Source organism: Danio rerio, chromosome 1 (assembly GCF_049306965.1).
Source record: "Danio rerio strain Tuebingen ecotype United States chromosome 1, GRCz12tu, whole genome shotgun sequence".
NCBI classification, from domain to species: Eukaryota; Metazoa; Chordata; class Actinopteri; order Cypriniformes; family Danionidae; genus Danio; species Danio rerio.
The window spans coordinates 21,686,605-21,707,427 of record NC_133176.1 but is presented as its reverse complement, the minus strand read 5'-3'; the positions used below and the strand labels follow the sequence as shown (position 1 = coordinate 21,707,427).

The 20,823-nt window shown below is 42.2% G+C and overlaps 1 protein-coding gene across 2 annotated transcripts in view; it reads left to right on the top strand.

Annotated features, from left to right (window-relative positions):
- The window catches only part of ndst3 (N-deacetylase/N-sulfotransferase (heparan glucosaminyl) 3), a 411,370-nt gene that overhangs the window by 358,135 nt on the left and 32,412 nt on the right, over positions 1 to 20,823 (top strand). For both annotated transcript variants that reach the window (XM_073950662.1, XM_073950659.1), the window contains exon 6: positions 984 to 1,112. In XM_073950662.1, coding sequence (XP_073806763.1) covers positions 984 to 1,112 — 129 coding nt within the window. The remainder of the gene's footprint in view (positions 1 to 983; positions 1,113 to 20,823) is intronic.

Here is a 20,823-nt window from a genome sequence, read left to right as displayed (position 1 = left end):
CTACAGAACAAACCATCATTATACAATAACTTGCCTAATTACCCTTAACTGCCTTAACCTAATAAACCTAGTTAAGCTAATGTCACTTTAAGCTGTATAGAAGTGTCTTGAAAAATATCTAGTAAAAATGTATTTACTGTCATCATGGCAAAGATAAAATAATTTAGTTATTAGAAATGAGTTATTAAAACTATTATGTTTAGAAATGTCTTGAAAAAATCAAATGTTAAAAAGAAATTGGGCAAATGATAAACAGTTGAGAGGGGGGCTAATAATTCTGAATTCAACTGTATGTGCTTGCATTATAAAAATATATACAGGTATGCATGGTTAGTTTGTTGTAGAGACATAAAAGTCACAGACACAAAGCCAAAAATTCACATCCTAAATATTTCTGAATAAGACCTTTGAAAATGAATATTGTCGGCTAGAATATTTACAAATTTTTCAAACTTTCTGAAGGAAGAATAAAAAATAAGAAATTCTCTACATAATTTTTTTGTCACGATGGAAGTATGCAAGGGGAGGTTGAATGGGCCATGTATATATAGCAGATTCATGCATTGAGAGGCAAAATAACTTCCCTAATCTATGCTAATGTTGGGTAGGCAGGTGGGGAGTGCTGTAAGAACCAGCCAAAAGAATTAAAGAGATAGAAGATTTGAAGATTATTGACTTATAAAATCTGTCCTTGTGGGTTTTGATTAAAATTGTTTCACTACGAAGCAGCTCATCAGTGTTATTGTTTGTAAAGTGAAAATGATTTACAATTTAAAGAAGCCGCACCCACCTATATAATAAACAGGCCAGTGGTAGTTAAAGGTATTTACCAGCCAGAGCAAACTTTTTCAGAAAGTTTACTTGGCTAAGTTATTTCAAACCAACTCCAAACAAACCAGATATCATAGCAGCTCATTCATTGATTTTTCTTGAACTGTATTGAGACCTTAAACTGCTGCCTGTGTGTGTTTGTGTTTGAGCAGGTTCTGCCCCGTCAGACATGCGGTTTATTCACACACACCATCTTCTATAAAGAGTATCCAGGTGGCCCTAAAGAACTAGACAAAAGCATTCGAGGAGGAGAGCTCTTTCTGACCGTCCTGCTCAATCCTGTGAGTATAAATACACAGACACACACACACACACTGCTACTCCCTGTCGACTCTGCTCATTTCATCCTATCAGCCGGCTGTATTGTTTTTCTCTGTCTTATTCTATGCTCTTGCCCCCCTCCTCCGTCTCTCTCTGGGTTTCCATGTTAGTGTTGCTTATAGATTTGTCCTCCCAGCATGAATCACTGTTCTTATGTTGAAACTCTGCTCTGCTTGAATCAGCAGCGAAATGAAAAACAAGAGTGTGTATATAGTCGTGTATGTGCGTTGTGTTTATACATTAATTCAGCGCTTTTCAAATAGTAGGTTGCGACCTGACCTGATATTGAGTCACAGGTTTGTTCTGATAGGGTCACAGACTGCAGGGAAAATCATAATGCATCTGACCATATAACATTACTTATTTTGGATAGCAAAAAGAGGTTATTAAATTTTAAAAGGGAGGAAATGCTCTTCACGCGTTTGCTTGCTCATGTCAAAGGTTGTGCATCCAATTTTGGCACAAATCCATGTGTTTTGCTTTGTTACTGAGGCTCAGATAGGAGATTAGCAGAGTATTGGCCTAAAAATGCCATAAAAAATAGACCAAATTACACCAGAAAGAAGGTTAAATCCTGTATAATAAAACTAAAGCTACCATAAATGTAGTAATTAAAGTCAGCTATGAGCATGAATGTGGAAGTTACATTTAGATAAACTTTCTTTATATAAGATTTCTTGTTATGCGTTTGTTATAGTGAACCAATTGCATCTAGGGGTGGGGCCAGAGGGGCACCAGCCCCTGTTTAAATTGGTTTGGCCCCTGTAGTGCCCATCTTCTCTAAGTGATTGCTAATTTTCATCACACTTCGGACATAAAGTTGCATTTTAATGTATGTTGAACGCTGAATAATACCTGCTACTTCAACTATTTTTCTTGTATGACAAGTGCTTTTTTCCCTGCAGATAGACTGGCTTGTTCCGAAACAGGGATTAAAATTGCCACAATGTTGCTTGGCGTGTTTAAATTTTAAAATAAGATTTATTTTCCACTTGCTTTAAAATATGTTATTTTGTGTTCAACAGAAGAAAGTAAGTCAAACATGTTTGGAACAAGTGAAGGCTGAGTAAGTGTAGACAATTTTCAGTTTTGGGTGAATTATTTTTTTAAGCATTATAATAATTTCTCCCCCTTCTTATGAAATTCAAAATTTGCCACAGGTTTCATAGGACCATATTAGAAGTAGTTTTAAATACATTACAGCTATAAAGAGTCCATGTAAACCATGTATACAAGTATACATGTATACTTTTTGAGCATAAGGGATTGAAGTTAGCATGAGTGCTCAGCATTAAAGGGCACCTAGGTTCCCCCTTTTTCCAGATGTAATATTTATTTTATATTATTTAATAAGTCTTTTGTGTCTCCAGAATGTGCACTGTAAAAAATGCAGGGTTGCACACAATACATTCATATTGTCCCAACAAAAATCAATTAAGTTAACTTAACACTTTTAACAAATTGATGTGGATTGAACATAAAAAAATTAAGTTGTCCCAATGAAATCTAAAGCATTGTGTTGTTCCAGCTCATTTTAATTAGGTAGTTTGAACGAGTAAATAAATATATATATTTTTGAGAGTGTCTGTAAAGTTTTAGCTCAAAACACCCTTCAGATTTTTTATTAGATCTTTCATAATTTTAAATTTTATAACACTGAGCAGCGGGTAGCGGTTTTTGTGTACTGCGCCTTTAAGGCTAGTCCTTGCTGTTTTAATGTTTGTTTTAGTTAATGTTTTCAAATGTGATTAAATGGTTATTATGCTGTTAATTATTATTATATGAAACAATTTTTATATTAATTTTACTGTGCAGTATCTTAGATTACATGAATAAAAATACATAAAATTCTGCCTTTATAGCTGAATTCGGTCATGTTGCAGAAATCATAGAATTAGAGTGGAAGTTGACAGTTATAACCACTAGTAACACTAGTAACAGATCCAGCAACATAGCATCTAATTTGCATGGCAGGACGTTAAACCACATCCTCAGTCTTAGCTGGGCTGGTGAGTTCCCTCAGAAAACAATATGTTTGAATTTTAAAGACATGAAACCCAGAGATGGGTTGCGGCTGGAAGGGCATCCGCTGCGTAAAAACTTGCTGAATAAGTTGGCGGTTAATTTCGCTGTGGCGACCCCAGATTAATAAAGGGACTAAGCCGACAAGAAAATGAATGAATGAATGAAACAGTGTTGTGCCTCTTGTCCTGTGTGTGACCCCTTTTAATGGCCACGTTTATGATCCATAAAATGCTGAACCCTGTGAAAAACATTTTGCAAGTGACAGGACTTTACTCTAAACGCATATTAATACATCGACGGTGTAATGATGCATCACCAGATGCTGCTGCAACCAATCACACACCTGCTAGGTTTATCATTCCAGCAATAGATGAACACATACAAATGTAGCTTGTATAAGTTACATTTTAAATGTTTTATTCAATGTAACCCCTGCTGGCAAAATGAGTTTGAATGCCCACAGGCTAATTATGAGCTACAGGCAAAACATGGCAATCTGAGGATTTCCCAGAAATGAGTTCATTAAGCCCTCATCTAAATCCTCCATATATGAATTAAACATCTAAAATGATCTTTATGTGTATGTTATGTGTTCTGAGAGGTGCACTGCAGCTTCACTTCTGGATAAAATGAGAATCACAGCTTTTGATTTATTTATTAATATAATTTTTTAGAGAAAAACATTAGAGAACTGAACATAATGGCATGATTTATTTGTGAAAATATGTTCATTTTTTGTCAAAAGTCTATTTTAAAAATAGATTATTTTAAGCTAAATGAAATTTATAAAGACTTCTGTCAACATCTGTGATTGAATGGCTTGAATGAACAAAAAAAATATTTTTTTTAAAACAGCCACAACTTCGAATAACTGGACATGCATGTGTTACAATCATAAAAGTGTCAATATACTTTAATTTTAATTGCTATAAGTGTTTAAAACCCACATTATCAAAGTGCTTCTGTCATTTACAAGTTTGTGTAACACAAATTAAAAAAGATGTGGTTGAAAACATTGTTTATCTTTGTACTGTATGCTGCAACCATAGACTGTAAAAGATATGGACGTAGTATCCGTGACGTCACACATTGGTTTCTGAAGAATACAAAAGAATCTACCAGTTGGCTTGGCCAACCATCTCCATTTTGTTTGCGCATCATAGCACTGATCAGGGGATACAAAACAAGGGCAAAGAGGCGGAGCGTGAGCGGAGCTACAGACGCCTACTAGTGTTTTGCTTATACAGGCTTTTCTTTGGGAGAAATGCTTAATGCTTCATTACCTGGGACTCGCTTGTGTTCTGACCATATGTGCTTGGTTGTATACTATATACTAGTAAATAATAAAGTGTTTAGACTTTTAAAAACACTGATGTTACACAATAAGCCACTAAACATTGTTCTTATGACGTTTTTCTACAGGAGGAAAAAGCTAACTACTTCCCAATACTTTAAATATAGTCTGTGCTAGTAAATGCAAGGCTATTTATGAAATCCAGGCATAACACTGTATGGCAATGTTTCAGATGACTGCTTTATAGCCTTCAGCAGGGTTGTCCACACTCGGTCCTGGAGGGCCAGTGTCCTGGAGAGTTTAGCTCCAACTCTAATCAAACACACTTGAACAAGCTAATCAAGCTCTTACTATGTATACTAGAAACTTCAAGGCAGGTGTGTTAAAGCAAGTTGGAGCTAAGATTAGCAGGACACCGACCCTCCAGGACCGACTTTGGACACCCCTGGCCTGCATTCAAATTTTAAGGAAATTTATAAATGATAAATTATCTTAAATAAAAAAATACATTTATAAAGATGGTATACAACTATATAATTTCACTTACCTGGGAAATGAAGGCCACGTAAATGGTTTGTGAGCACAATTAAGTGCACACAGCATGCCATATTATCTGATAATTGTAAGAAATAATTCCAAAAAGACTGTGAAAAACCACATAAAACAAAACAAACATAGGAAGTATATGCAGAGTTCAGCAGCTATTCAGCCAGAATCAACTGAGTGAAGTGACTGCAACCAGCGAGACCTAGCTCTCACTCAAGTGGCCACTCCCTAAATTATGCAGACATAATATAACCTAATATAAACGAAACAGATGAGTTATAAAATAATTCACCACCTCACAGTTGTCATGAAGGGTAATATTAGCTTTATGAACCAAAATCATTCTTTGTACCAGGCTGTACAAACACCTTTTTTTTCTGCTGTGAAGTTGGCCATTTTTAACAGTGGGGTCAATAGAAATGTGCTCTATTATGGAGTCAGGACTAGCAAAATTTTGATAATTTACAGTTTCAGTTACTTCCCTATTTGTTTACGAAAGAGAGCGGGAGGTTTGCGCTTGGTTACAACAAAACCTTATTCTGAAAACATAGCCCTATATACATATCTGAACATCGCAAATTATTTAGCCTGAAGCACGTCTTTAAAATGAGTGATACGGATACGAATGATTCCTTTTTATGCTTACTTTTTGCCCACTAGCTTGCCATGTATGTCAGCAGACTTACATGCAGAGTAGAGTTTACCTCTACGAAGGGGTTTGAGTATGGCGAAAAACGGTTCAAGAAAGTGGGTAAGACTAAAACAGAAACTAAAAAATAAAATAAACAAGTAAATAACAGGGTAAGAATGTGGCAAAATTTGAAAACATGGTAAAAAAATCAGACGAGGGTTGGGTACGGTTGGGTTTAGGAAAGTGGGTGGGCAGGTCAAACTGTGCTTTTGAAAACACTATTGGTTGGGTTTCGGGAAGGAGGAGGGTGGTTCAGTCAGTCAGTCAGTCAATTGCCTCTTGTGGATTTGCGCAAGAACAGCAGGTGCAAATGGCACTCGCAAAAGAAAAATTTACACAGTGGTCTTTGGTGGATTCACAAAAAACGCAAAAAAAGTACCTTCTTTAATGTATTTGGAGCTCTCCAGAAATGTATATGGCGGTATGTTTTCAGAAAGAGCCTGGGTTGGTATATTCACATGGCACCTGACCTCTCTGAATGTAAAATCCTAAACAATTATTGATCATTAATGGATGCTACAGATGGACTTATACTTACAGACTGAGACGCATGTATCCATGAACTGTTTGCCCTATTGTGCATTCTTTATGTACATATTATATTAAATTTTAATGTTTAAAGGGTCACACCGTGTGTTTGTGTATGAAGAAAGCTCAGGAGTGAGTCTTCTGCTTTGGCTAAAGGCCATTTCTAAGGGTTGACTCATTCCCATGGTACTGCGCTGACCTGAAAAACAAGCCGAATGTAATCATAGATTATGTGTGTTCTCATGTTCGCAAAGATCCTGATCATCTGCTCAGATCAGCAGTAATAAACAACCCACTGACACAGATAGAGAGAGGGGGTGAAGCGAACATAAGGAGATACGGAAGTGTGAAGATGTACTGTAGTATAGTGTAGTCAGTGTGTGTGAAATAAAATTGTTCAGTTCACACGTACCTCGCCAAAGCCTACAGTGTGTGATTTTGTGTTAATAGTGTGTTAACTGTTTGTGTGTGTGGCTGGCTGAAGAAACTGGAAGCTGAAAATTTTGAAAAAGAGATTTTGAGAATAATTGATTTTTGGTTAGTGTGGATGACTACACTTAATTGAGAATGAGAGGGTAATTATTGTTTAAGCATCATTTCATTTGACTGAATATCAGCATTATCCACGATAACACTGGGAGTGTGCTGTTGGTTTTAAGCATGTATGCTTTGTTTGTTGTCATTATTGCATACTCCATCAATAAAACTTTAACATTACACTATACCTTTTGTATAATTTATGAATGATGATTATTTTAACCTTTTGAAATATTTTGTGAAGGAAAAATATTTTTTTATTATAGAATAGCAGCAGAGATGTTTCTTATCTTTATATGGGTTTACACTCGTAGAAATAAAGTAACAAAACTGTCACTGAGGCAGTACTCTTTCAAAAAGGGTAAAAGTACATTTAAAGAGTACAAAAACATGCCTTTAAGGTACAAAGGTACAATATAGACCCTTTAGATATTAATATATAACTTTATGGCCCAAAATATGGATACTTTAGTTACCAATATGTACCCTTTAAAGGCGCAGTATGTAGATTTGACACCCAGTGGTTAAACTAGGTATTGCAATCCTGGTTTAAAACAAACACAAACGCAGGTTGCCAAATTGAAGACCAACAGGAGCGAGCCTGACTATCGAGCCTAAAGGTTGATTTAAGACTTTTTTTTTTACCATGTCAATATTGAGTTTTTTCAAGGTTTTGCACCTTTAAGTACAAAGTGTACCCTTTAAAAGTGTATTGCCTCAGTTTCAGCTTTTGTGCCTTTATTTCAGAGAAACTCTCAGAAACTTTTCATAAACCCATTATCCAAAGAGATCCGACACTCTTTGTTTGATTCTGAATTTAAATATTTAAATATGTTTTTATAGTTTAACAAAAATGTAGGTTAAAGCACGTATTTTCAATGAGTCCTGTAATATGAAAAGAGTTGTTCAAACAAAGGATGAACTAGAATGATACAATTCTTTGTAAGTAATGATGAATATAGAACAATAGCGGAAATAAATACCTGAATTAAATAAAACAATAAAAATTCCTCAGGTGTCCCCTGAAGTTGCAGTGAAAAAAAATCTTTGTTATGTTTTTTATTCTACTACAGGAAATTAGCTAAATTTAGTTTTAGAATGGATCGATTACACTAGCCCGATTGACTTGTTACATATGCTAGAAATTCGGGATGCACCAATGCCATTTTTTTTTAAATGATCCCGATACCAAAATTTTGAGTTTCGACCGATACAGATCCGATCCTGATACTGTGCCTTTTATTTTTTTAAAGCATAATACAGTTTCTATACAGTAGTTCTGGTGATAAACTCAAATAGTATATTCTTGCTGTAAACCAGGCTACATTATTTGAGCAATCATTATGACATTGATCTGTTGTGGTCCAACTTATGTTCGTTTTTTAATACTAAGATTTTTCTTTGAAATCTGTAATAAGCTACCACTAATGGACCTAAATTCTAGTAAAATAGCTAGCCTTTTAGCAAAGCCTGATATTTTCCTGCAGGTTTGACGTAGATTAAACTAAACTGTCTGAGGCCAGTTTTACTTAATAAGCATTCCCTTTTCTGTTAATGACAATCCATATTGCATCCTTCAGTTTCACTTTTATTAATTTAATCAACTACTTTGACCACAATGAGCCAGGCTTTACAAACTATTCACAGCACTGAAAGTATTCCCCTCAGAAAAATAAACCCACACGAAAGGATGAGAGAACAGAAACTTATTGTGAGAAACTCATTGTGAGAGAGAGGCGCACATTGCGTCTGTGCGTGAATGAAGCACTTGATGCATCTGAGACAGCGCGCAGCTCTCCGGTATCTGCAGACACTTCCAAAACAGCAGCACAAAGGGTAGAAATAAGTTTGTGAGGATCTGCATGACAAGTAGGCCTGCATGACAACTTTCTAGTATCTTATAATAGGCTACCTTCATGGCTTTTGTTGGCTTATAAATTACACAGAATATAGCACACGTGCAAGATCGGATTTGGATCGGTACCATCTGACCGATACCCGTTTCAGCAAAAATAGGCGGTATCGAACCAATATTTGATCCTAATATCGGGATCGGTGCATCCTTACTAGAAATGTAGCATGATAAAACAGATAAAATAGATTGATACTGACTCTATACAGAGTTATGATGTTTTCTTTTGTAGATGCAAATATAGTTATTCCTGTACTTGCATTGGAATGTGTGTTAACAAGAAAGTTGTGGGGGTGTGGCTTTAGAGTCTGAACTCCACCCCTAGCCAATTAAACATTTTTAACTCTAAAAGCAATCTGTCAAATCAGAACTTGACACTGAATCAAAGCCAACATTTAGATTGCTTTGTAGATCTTTTTTAATATCCCTGTACAATACACATCACAATCCAAACTAAACTATTAGAGTTTGAAAAGTGCTGTGAGAGTTCCTTTTGAAGCGCATTACCAGTAACATCATCACACATCTGTCTTACTACATTCAGCTCAAACCCATCACATACATACATTAATCTGACCGTAGGCTCTCTGATTTATTTATCACAGCCACATTCTTCTGTGTTAAAATGAATCACTGTTAACATGTAGACACATCACTATCTTATTAATGGCATACAGTATTGCATTCTTCTCTTCTCCTCTCTTCTCCTCACTTCTCTTCTCATTCAGTGGCATTAATTAAACATTTTATGGCAGTGATAAAAATGTTATTACACCGGAAAAAAAAAAAAAAAAAACATTGGTACAATATTGATTGGAAAAGAAAAAAAAATCCTGCCTTGTGTTCTTTTTGTCTCCTTGTCCAGAAGGCTTTAAGGGAAACTCATTTATCTGCCCATTCATTATTGAGGTCCTCCCTGAAACAAGGTGTATGTGTGTGTGTGTGTTTGAAAGCATGAGGTTAACAGAGCATAAGATCAGTTACAGAGGGGAGAACATTGTGTTTTTGACACTCTATTTTGCCCTCATTTGTGCCCATCCTGGAAAACAGGAAGGTTTGCATGGGCTGTCCATAACAGGAATACTTTATGTTGTACCAAAAAGTTTATATTCTTTTGAGGACCTAAATTCATGTATACTCTTGATTAATTTTGCCTTTAGCCGTAGCTGTCAAATCAAACATGCATGCTCTCCCATAAGGCCCTTTTTGTTTTGTAGTGCAGTTGTATTACAAAAGTGATAATGTCATTGTGATAATAAAAGTAATGAATGTGGATGTTATGGTTGTTGTGTTCAGTACCAAGGCTTTGCAATTAAATCTCTCTTGATGTACATGGTCAATTGTAACGTGTTTATATCCAAAACAAACTGTGGGAGATTCTCATCTACCTTCTAGTGGACTGCAGTAGTTTACTGTGCTTGTGCAGTGTCATGCAGTCAAACACTCTGATCATTGATTTGATTGGTGGCTGGCGTTTTCATAACTGATCTTTTTGAGTCATGCAGTTGATGAAAAAAAAAAAAAGTCTTCAAATTTGCTATTTCAAGTCATGCAACTTTGATATTGAACAGTACAGTTTGGACAGTTACTGTATATTGTTGCTCTGTTCATGTCACCAGGACCATTGCTTTTACTATAATGGATAGTATAATAAAAAAAAGACCTTGCATGCATATCAGCCTGGAGACCCCCGAAACCAAAACATGACCTTTTTCAATGCATAATAGGGGCTCTTTGAGTTATTGTGAAAGTGTGGCAGGACAGAATAGATTGTTGTAGTATGCCTTTACAGGTAATGGGAAACACTGAAGTCAAAGAAAATAAATCCTGTAAAAAAAGTTGCTGATTTTTTATTAATAGCTCCAGTGAGCAAATCATTTCAGAGAAAAACAACAAGTTTAGCTGATATCATATATGTTGATGTCAGCTTTCAATTATCCAGATAATGAATAGTCAAGGGAAATGTCAGACAGAGAGAGAGAGAGAGAGAGAGAGAGAGAGAGAGAGAGAGAGAGAGAGAGAGAGAGAGAGAGAGAGAGTGGTACTAAGCAATTTTTAAAGGAAATCAAGTAGTGTCAAATCAGAGAAAAGCAGAGAGAGAGTAAGGCTTTGTTTGTGTAAGGGAGAAGGCATAAAGCACAGAAACAGTAAAAGAGGAATGACGCTTGAGGACAAAATTTTCCAGCTGGACTCTCCTGTTAAATGAGCCGATGGTTTGTGTGTGTGTGATTTTCAGTCTTATTAAGCCACACTAGCTTAGGGAAAGTTGTCCCAAAGAGTATGATACAAACACCAAAACACTCATCTAGCTCTTGTATGTACAGTATTGAAAATGTATATTAAACGTGGTAAACAATACATGGAGGATTGTAGAATAGATATTTTGAAATACACATAGATGAAAATTCTTGGATCGTTGAATTGTCGAACATACAGTGTAGGGATTAAATGCAAAATTGTCATCTGCAGAATTATACTGGACCATACTTTTTTTTTTTTCACAAAGGAATAATGGCCTAGTGCCATAGAAGTTTGATAAGAGGGAAAAGATTTGATTAGATATTTCAGTAGGAAAGTAACCGATGAAGTGAATGTCAGATGTTTTTTCATGAAACTGGTTGATCTAGTTCACAGAGTGAGTTCAAAGATTCAGTCATTCCCTTGTGAATCAGACTGATCCAGCTACTAAGTTCAGCTCACTGGTCAATGATCTGGTTGTGGGAGTAAACAGTTTTAGATTAACTATTCCTTTAATACTATATGCTGATAGATGAAGTGTGTGTGTGTGTGTGTGTGTGTGTGTGTGTGTGTGTGTGTGTGTGTGTGCGTGCGTGCGTGCGTGCGTGCGTGCGTGCGTGCATGCATGCGTGTGTGCATGCATACGTGCTTGCATGTGTGCCTGCGTGTCTGCAAGTATCATTACAATTAAATGTGATAATCATGTAGCACCAATCTGAACAAGTAGGTCAAGATTAATGCTACATAGTACAAAAATAGAAATCAAGTTGGATATTGCAGGCGTACAGTAGAAAATAGGTAGAATGAGAATAAGTGTACAGTTTTTTTTAAACATATGCTAATGTCGAAAGCACAGACTAATGTATTTAGTTGTAGTGGAATGTTGACTGTAGCATAAATCAAAAGAACTAACAAATGAACGACATTTGAATTTGAAAAAACACATTTGTATGTAGTTGTTGGATTGTTAAATCTAATTGCTGTATGTTCGAACAAAAATAGAACATAGAACTGGCGCTTAAAAGTTTGGCCAGAGGAGAAATTGTTGTATACCCAACTGAGCCTGGTTTCTCTTCTCTTCCTTCATTTTCGTCAAATGGTGAAGTTTGTTTCAATGTTGCCACTGGCTTGCTTGGTCTGGGACTTCTGAAGCTGTGCATCAATGGATTTGCTCTTCAGTGTTTGGACTTTCAGCAGTGAAAATTAAACTACACTTTACTGAATTAAACTGAACTTCAATTCTGAGAACTGGACTGACACGGTTTCAATTTACTTGAATTTCATCTATGTTAAAGGTGCAGTAGGTGATCTTCCATAGCATAAATCTCTAAATCACAGTTCCTCCCCTGCAGTCTAAAGCCACGCCTCCTTAAACATGAGCACAGCAAAAGAACCCTCTCTCATGTGTTATCGACTAGTGCTTGTCCGGTGGCGTGCAAGCCAAACTGATATGCTATTTCAACCGCGTGCTCTCTCTCCCTCGTAAACGCGCGGCGGTCGGCGGAGCTGCGTACAAAAGGCTTCGCAGTTGTTCAAATTTGCTGACAGCGGTTTTGCCTGCTTATTGGAATTGTGAGACATGTCGACCTGACTTAATTGGATAAACATTTTTTAGTTTTATGCCTTACTCAAAATATAAAAATACATATAAATAGATTTAGATCATTTACTGTAATCATTACTATTGGAATGTGAAGAGACTTTCAACCAGCACATCAAAAAATTTTCTGAAGACAATAACCTACTGCACCTTTAAGCTGCTTTGACACAATCTACATTGTAAAAGCGCTATAGAAATAAACATGAATTGATGAAAATGTTATGAATATGTTAAAATAAGGCAAACAGACATTTTGGCCAATAAAGAAAACTCTTTAGTCAGAAGCCGATAACAGTAATTAAGCTTAATAATACATTCTGTCTGTTTCTCAATATGCGTTCCTCAGTGGTCTTGCGTCCTCGTGTTCTCGTGTAATGTCATCATCAGCTGCCAAAGTTCAGTTTCAATACTCAAGAACAGAGGACCCATGAAGCTTCCCAGATTTGATCTTGATATCGAGGACGCACCGATGCAGTCTTGAGCACCAAACTCGCTCTGGAAGTCCCAGAAGTCATTGTGACTGGAGGAGGCAAGCGCAGCATTTTATTTAGATTTATTATTAAAGTTTAGAGATATCACTTATTTACCTCAGAAGTTTCCCTAAAGGAAAAGGTGAAAGTAAACATTACCATGAACATCTTAATAAAGGAATAAACACATTAAGAGTGTTTGTTTGCTGAAATTCGTATTAAAATCTGTTTTATCTATATTGTGCAATGTATATTTATAATTTTTTATGCAGAGTATATATTTTGAAAAGGGGAACAAGTACATCATTGTATGAATGCTATAATGTTTAAATAATTTACCATTTAAAACGCGTGAAGGTCATGTGACCATCAGGAAGAATGCAACATCTCATTTCCCAGAAGACACGTTCCCCTTCGGGGGGAACTTCAGCACTATAAGTGGATTTGATTTGTAAAATCCACGCATAGGGAGGTTCGGTTCAGAAGCTACTCGTCTGAAAGAGTATTGAACGGGCCAATTAAGAATGAATTGGCAGCGCAAGCCTGCGCAGGTGAGCGGCATAAGCAATCAACTGAGTATATAAGCTCACCTGGCGCCAGCAGACGCTATCCTTTTCGCTTCAGAGACTTTCTGATCGAGTCGATGAGGGTTCCTCCTGCTGTGACCAGCGATTCTGAGCGAACGAGAGCATTCTCCCGGTCCAGAGTGTGTACACGCAGTGGCAGATGGTCGAGCTGGGTTTCTCCCTTGCCTGGCGTTCTTTGGGTCCGGTCCTCCAGAGCGGTGCGTATAAAGTTGCAAACTTCACAGAAAGAGCAACACAGTCGTGCAGCACGTCCTTTTCAGGACGGCGCTCCGACTGTGCGTTTCTGGATGCGGTGGTTTCCTGTCCTCGGATGATGGGCGCGGGCATTGCGTTACATGTCTGGGGGTCCAGCATGTTAATGCGCTGCTCGCGGGCAGTTCATGTCGTCATTGCGATGCCATGACTGTTGCGCAAGATCGCGGTTAGCCTTTGCAAAAGGGTGAACCACCCCAGTTGTCCCCTGCTCTGCAGCGGGCACTCGGGCAGATCTGAGGGTTTCAGCGAGAGATAATCCGTCGCCCACGGGCCCGCGGACCTCCCGCTCCTCTAAGCGCTCCATCCAAGCTTCGGGCGGGGGAAGCGATCCGTCTAACAGATGGTAGCCCTTACGCCCGATGACACCGGAGACCAGATGTCCACCGCGGCATCGGAGGGTGGGCTTTCATTGTCCGATGATGATCCAGACCCGCTCGCCCCCTTCGGGCTGGTGAGCGCTGTCACTACGGATCCTGAAACGGACATGTTAGCCGTGCTTTCCCGGGCTGCTTCGGCCGTGGGTTGGAGATGGTTTATCCCCCAGCTCCGCGGCCGGACCGACTAGAGGGGCGTTCCCTTCTTCCCGGAGGTGCACAGTAGGCTCACGCGGTCTTGTAAAGCACTTTTTTCTGCTCGTGCTGCGTGTTCCTCCACCCTAACCACTCTTGACGGTGAAACAGCCAGGGGGTATGTGGCGATTCCTCAGGTTGAGTGCGCGATGGCGGTAAATCCGCGCGGCGCCTCTTCTTGGCGGGGTCCGCCTCGTCTCCCATCCAAAGCCTGTAAGTTATCTACCTCCCTCGGAGCTAGAGCTTACATAGCTGCGGGCCAGGCTGCTTCCGCCTTGCATGCGATAGCCACCTACCAGCGTTACCAAGCGCAGGCGCTGGCCGAGCTGCACGAGGGTGGGTCCAACCCAGGCTTACGAGCTTCGCACCGCCGCCGACTTAGCTCTTCGGACTACTGAGTCCGCTGCGTGTGCGTTGGGGAGGACGATGTCCACATTAGTGGTCCAGGAGCGCCACCCCTGGCTGATATGCGCAAAGTCGACAAAGTCCGCTTTCTTGACTTCCCCATATCCCCAGCCAGGTTCGGCGACACTGTCTGTGAATTCACCCAGGAATTCAAGGCGGTGAGAGAGCAGTTGGTGGGTGATGTCTTATCGGCGGTCCGTAGCCCGCTCCGCCCGCCGTGCCATTCATACCTGCTCCTCGCCGAAGGCGCCCGCCTACGAGAGCTGCTCCGCCCCCGCACACGCCTCAGGCGAAGCGAGCGCGTCGGGCACCTCGGAAGCAGGCAGCCCCCCTGCCCAGAACGCCGCTAAGTCCGGCAACGGACCGCGAAGCGCCCCTGGGACAGGCCATCTGGAGAAGAGGGAACTTGCTCTTTCCCCGCTGGAGGGCGGGGCCCCATTTCCAACGGCACTTTTTACTGCCATGAAAACATTATGAAAGGGCACTTTTCACTTCCCCAGATGTGACAGCCCGAAATCTGCCAGTCTGGGACGCTATGCTTTCTAGCTTGCAGATTCGGTGCGTTTCGCCAGTGGCTCACGAGCGCTGGGAGGACGGTCTCCTTTCTCCCACCCCTCGAGCCTCCCCTCCGGAGCTCGGGTTTGGAGTGAGAGCAAATATCTCACCTCCAGCTTTTCCGTGGGACCCGCGAGCTTCCCGGATCAGCACACCCACTCCGCGCTGCCCCACTGCTGGTACGTCAGCGATTGTAGCGATGAGTCCATTAGCGAGAGCTCTGCCTGCCTGGTTAGCGCGGGCCAGCTCTTCGCGGTGGCTCATACGCACAATCAGACTCGGCTATGCGATTCAGTTCGCGAAACGGCCCCCCAAGTCACGGGTGTGTATTCACCAGGGTCAGCCCCCTGTCCGCCCCTGTCTTGCGAGAGGAGATTGCTGTCCTCCTGGCGAAGGATGCAATCGAGCCGCTCCCTCCAGCCGAGATGGAGGGTGGGTTTTACAGCCCACGCTTCATCGTGCCCAAAAAGAGCGGTGGGTCACGGCCAATCCTAGATCTGCGCGTTTTGAACCGCTGCCTGCACAAGCTGCCGTTCAGAATGCTCACGCAGAAGCGCATCCTCCGGTGCGTTCGTCCTCTGGGTTGGTCTGCAGCATTAGACCTGATGGACGCGTATTTCCATGTCTCCACTCTTCCTCGCCACCGACAGTTTCTGCGGTTTGCGTTTGAAGGTCGAGCTTGGCAATACAAAGCCCTCCCCTTCGGGCTCTCTCTGTCTCCGCGGGTCCTCACCAAGCCCGCGGAGGGTGCCTCAGCGCCCCTTCGGCTCGCGGGCATCTGCATACTCAATTTCTTTACGACTGGCTGATTTTTGCCCTCTCTCGGAGCAGTTGATTATGCACAGAGACAAAGTGCTCTGGCACTTCCACCTGTGGGGGTTTCAGGTCAACCGAGAAAAGAGCAAACTCGCCCCCGTGCAGAGGATCTCTTCTCTCGGGCTGGAGCTGGACTCGGTCACCATGGCAGCGCGCCTCTCCGGAGAGCGCGCTCAGCTGATGCTGTACTGTCTGAGAGAGCTCGACAGTAAAATAGTGGTCCCACTGAAACTATTTCAGAGGCTCCTGGGGCATATGGCATCCGCAGCCGCTTCATGCCGCTCGGATTATTCTATATGAGACCACTTCAGCACTGGCTTCACGATCGAGTCCCCAGACGCGCATGGCACGCGCGCGCACACCGAGTCTCTGTTACTGCGCTGTGTCGCCGCGCCCTCAGCCCTTGTAGCGACCCCTCGTTCCTACAGGCCTGGGTGTCTCTAGAACAGGCGTCCAGTCTTGTTGTCGTTTCAGCAGACACTTCCAACACGGGCTGGGGGGCTGTGCGTTGCGGGCATGCGGCTGCGGACCTGTGGAAAGGTACCCAGTTGCATTGGCATATCGCCTGGAGCTGTTGGCAGTCTTCCTCGCTCTCCACCGTTTTTTTCCGGTGCTGGAGCGGCAACACGTGCTGGTCAGGACGGACAGTACGGCGGCGGTGGCGTATATCAGCCGTATAGGGGGTATGCGCTCTCGCCGCATGTCTCAGCTCGCCCGCCGTCTGCTCCTCTGGAGTCATCCGCGGCTGAAATCGCTGCACACCATTCATATTAAGGCAAGCTCAACCGTGCAGCCGATGCGCTCTCACGGCAGCCTTGCGTCCTGGAGAATGGAGACTCCACCCCGAGTCTGTTCAGCTGATATGGGCGCGATTCGGGGAAGCCCAGATCGATCTGTTGCTTCCCCCGAGATCGCTCATTGCTAGTTGTTCTTTCCCTGACCGAGTGCTCTCGGCACGGATGCACTGGCTTACAGCTGGCCTCGGGGCACGCGCAAATACGCGTTTCCCCCAGTGAGCCTGCTCGCGCAGTTACTGTGCAAGGTCAGGAAGAGGACGAGGAACAGGTTGCTGGTTGCGCCCCTCTGGCTCAACCGGACCTGGATGTCAGAGCTCTCCCTCGCGATAGCCCTCCCCTGGCAGTCCCTTCGAGAGAGCACCTACTCTCTCAGGGACAGGGCACCACCTGGCACCCCCGCCGATCTTTGAAGAGATTTTAGACGCGAGGAAGACTTAGGTAACCTCCGATTGCGGTGGCTAATACCGTCACTCGGGCTAGAGCCCCCTCCCCGAGCGCGCCTATGCCCTGACGTGGAGTCTATTCACTGAATGGTGTGTCTCTCGCTGAGAAGACCCCCGTAATTTGCCAGATCAGCGTTGTGCTTTCTTTACGCCGAGAGAAGCTGGAGAGCAGGCTGTCGCCCTCCACACTCAAGGTTACGTGGCTGCCATCTCCGCTCTCATAACGCGGTGGCTGGCAGCACCGTGGGAACGCATAACCTCATCATCCGGTTCCTCAGGGGCGTTAAGCGAATTAATCCATCCCGCCCCCTCTCATGCCCTCTTAGGATCTCGCCCTCGCTACACAAGCCGCGTCAGATCCCTTCGATCCTCGACTCAGTATCTTTCTGTCCCTGAAGACAGCTCTGCTGGTCGCGTTGATATCGATTAGAGGGTCGGGGACCCGGAGGCATTTTTCGGTCAGTGACTCGTGCCTGTAATTGGGCTGGCTTCTCTCACGTCCTGAGACCCCGCCCGCGATATGTGCCCAAGGTTCCTACCACTCCGTTTTAATACGAGGTAGTGAGCCTGCAAGCGCTGCCCTCGGAGGAGGCAGACCCAGCCCTTCTTTATTGTCCAGTTCGCGTTTTGCGTATTATCCGGACCGCACTCAGAGTTTAGATCATCTGAGCAGCTCTTCGTCTGTTATAACGGTCGGCAGCAGGGAAGTGCCGTACCGAAATAAGTTCCCACTAGATTGTGGATGCCTTTCTTTCACTATCAGAGCCGAGATAAGCCGCGTCCCCCGAGAGCGCGTGCGCACTCCACTCGGAGTTTCGCATCCTCTCGAGCGCGCGCACGCGGCGCCCCTCTAACAGACTTCTGTAGAGCTGCGGGCTGGGTGACACCCAACACATTTGCAAGGTTTTACAATCTGCGAGTGGAGCCGGTTTCCTCAAGGGTATTAGGTAACCCTTGGTGATTGAGGAAACAATTCGGTAGGGTGTTGAAACACGCTTGCTGCGCCATTTTCCCTAACACGGAGATACGTGCGCCTTTTTATCTGTCAGTAAAGTTCCCCCTCAGGTGAGCCCTGCAGATTCCTCCGTGGCCCCCAGCACTGACTCAGCGGAGGAGTCACTTGCTGGCCCACTACGTTGTAGGTCTGCCCGCTGGTCAGCCCGCGTTTTGGGTAAAGGTGCCTGCTATGCGTGGTCCCCACTAGGCGATCCCATATGCTTATTCAGCCACGGTTAAGTCCCCCCCCCTGGGCGGACCCGTGTCTTCCCTCCCCGCTAACCACTCTTTTGCTATGCGTACTCCCCCTTTTTAGGGCTAGTCCATATGTAAATTCTGCCATCTATCCCCCCTTGGGTAACGGATGGCCTCCGCAGCGTCCTCCCTATCGGGATTGCACGCTTCCCAACGTACTGTCGTATTTTCCTAGAATTATCTAGATGCTCACGACTTCCCAAAAAATATATCTAAATCCGTAAAACTTCTGTTGAAGTAGGATAAATTAGGGCCAGGGACACGTTGGAGGACCGCGCCCCCCATGATGCGGGTGCGTCACGCTTGCTTGACTATCTCCTCATCGGGGGTGTTGGTAAGGTGCAGTCATTATGGCGCTTTCAATGGGCTCCCAATGCGTGGATTTTACAAATCAAATCCACTTATAGTGCTGAAGTTCCCCCCGAAGGGGAACGTTCGAGGTTACTAAAGTAACCCTTCGTTCCCCGAGGAGGGGAACGGAAGCACTATACTCCGTCGCCATAATGACTGTCCCTTAGCTGTTGAAAGTCTCTTCAGCTTAAAAAGGATAGCGTCTGCTGGCGCCAGGTGAGCTTATATACTCAGTTGATTGCTTATGCCGCTCACCTGCGCAGGCTTGCGCTGCCAATTCATTCTTAATTGGCCCGTTCAATACTCTTTCAGACGAGTAGCTTCTGAACCGAACCTCCCTATGCGTGGATTTTACAAATCAAATCCACTTATAGTGCTTCCGTTCCCCTCCTCGGGGAACGAAGGGTTACTTTAGTAACCTCGAACGTTCTCTGCCCTCACGCTCTCCTGAGTTAGTTCTTCCAAGGACACCTATCAAGACTGGTCTCCACAAGAACACAAGTCCGTTCTCTGCATTCTTGGAATTGAGAAACAGCCTCTGTTACAGTTTTTCTCAGTGGCTTTGGTGCATTTCTCACAACACTATTTACATTTACACAACAGTTAATGCATTTCTCAAAACAATTAGTACAAACTGCAAAACCTAGTTGATAACCTGCAAAAGCATGTCACTTGCTTAAAATGAATAGCTCATTCCTCAAAAGCAAGTATTTTGTGTCAATGAAAGTGCCCTGACACCATTGTTTATAAGATCATATCATTCATAAGAGTCATATGGCTTTGTCATGTTTTCATTATGACAGTTTACTCTGTCTATACATATTTACATACTCTACATATTTTCCAATGCAAAAATGTTAGATTTTGGAGACACTTCCTGAAAATGTTTAAGACAGCACTATATACTATTTGCAGAGCCATTTGAAAACTACATTAAAGTTAGACATCACTGCATTTAGTGAGCTATCTGAGTACAAGACATTGAATACATTGAATAAATTGCTTTTCTAATTTATTCACAGCATTGTGCAAAAGAATAACTGGTTCAACATTTTTGTATGTAATGACTCAAGTAATGAAATGAGGACTATTAGTTTTATATGGAATGAATATTCGGCCATCCCTAACCTCTTGTATATTCTGAGTGACTTGATAAAGACCTTGTAGGTCGAAACATTGTCTAGTTAAATTGCCTTTCGAGATCAAAAGTGGCAGTGTGATGATTTTTTTACTTCTGTCTTTAAAAAAAAAAAGATCAAGAACTACAATGGGATCCTTTTTCCTTCCTCCGATGCAGCGTGTCACATGAGGTGAAGGACATCATTTTAAAAAATCAATTGTGAATAACTACAACAAAATTAAAAAAGAAATAATTGACCAATAACTTATTTTCGTACTGGGCTTATGACAAAACAATTGAAATTGAATGCATCACTAGTATTTTTTGTTTAACTGCAGAGCATAACATTGTAGGATTCATTAAAGTGTTACATATAATTTTTAGATAATGTTCTGGGAGAGGGTGGCTGGGTGGCTTAGTGGTTAGGACTGCCGCCTTACAGCAAGAAGGTCACTGGTTCGAGTTTTGACTTGACGAGTTGGCATTTCTGTGTGAAGTTATGTTCTCTTCACTGGTTTATTTCAGTTGACAGTAATCCAGTTCAATGTCCAAGAGTTAGACCATCTTTAAAATGCTGGGCTGTTTCCAACCAAATTTGAGTAAAATATGGACAAACCCAAAAACTGGATTACATTTTTAATCCATTTTTAACACAGTAATCCAGTGGCTTCATATTTTACC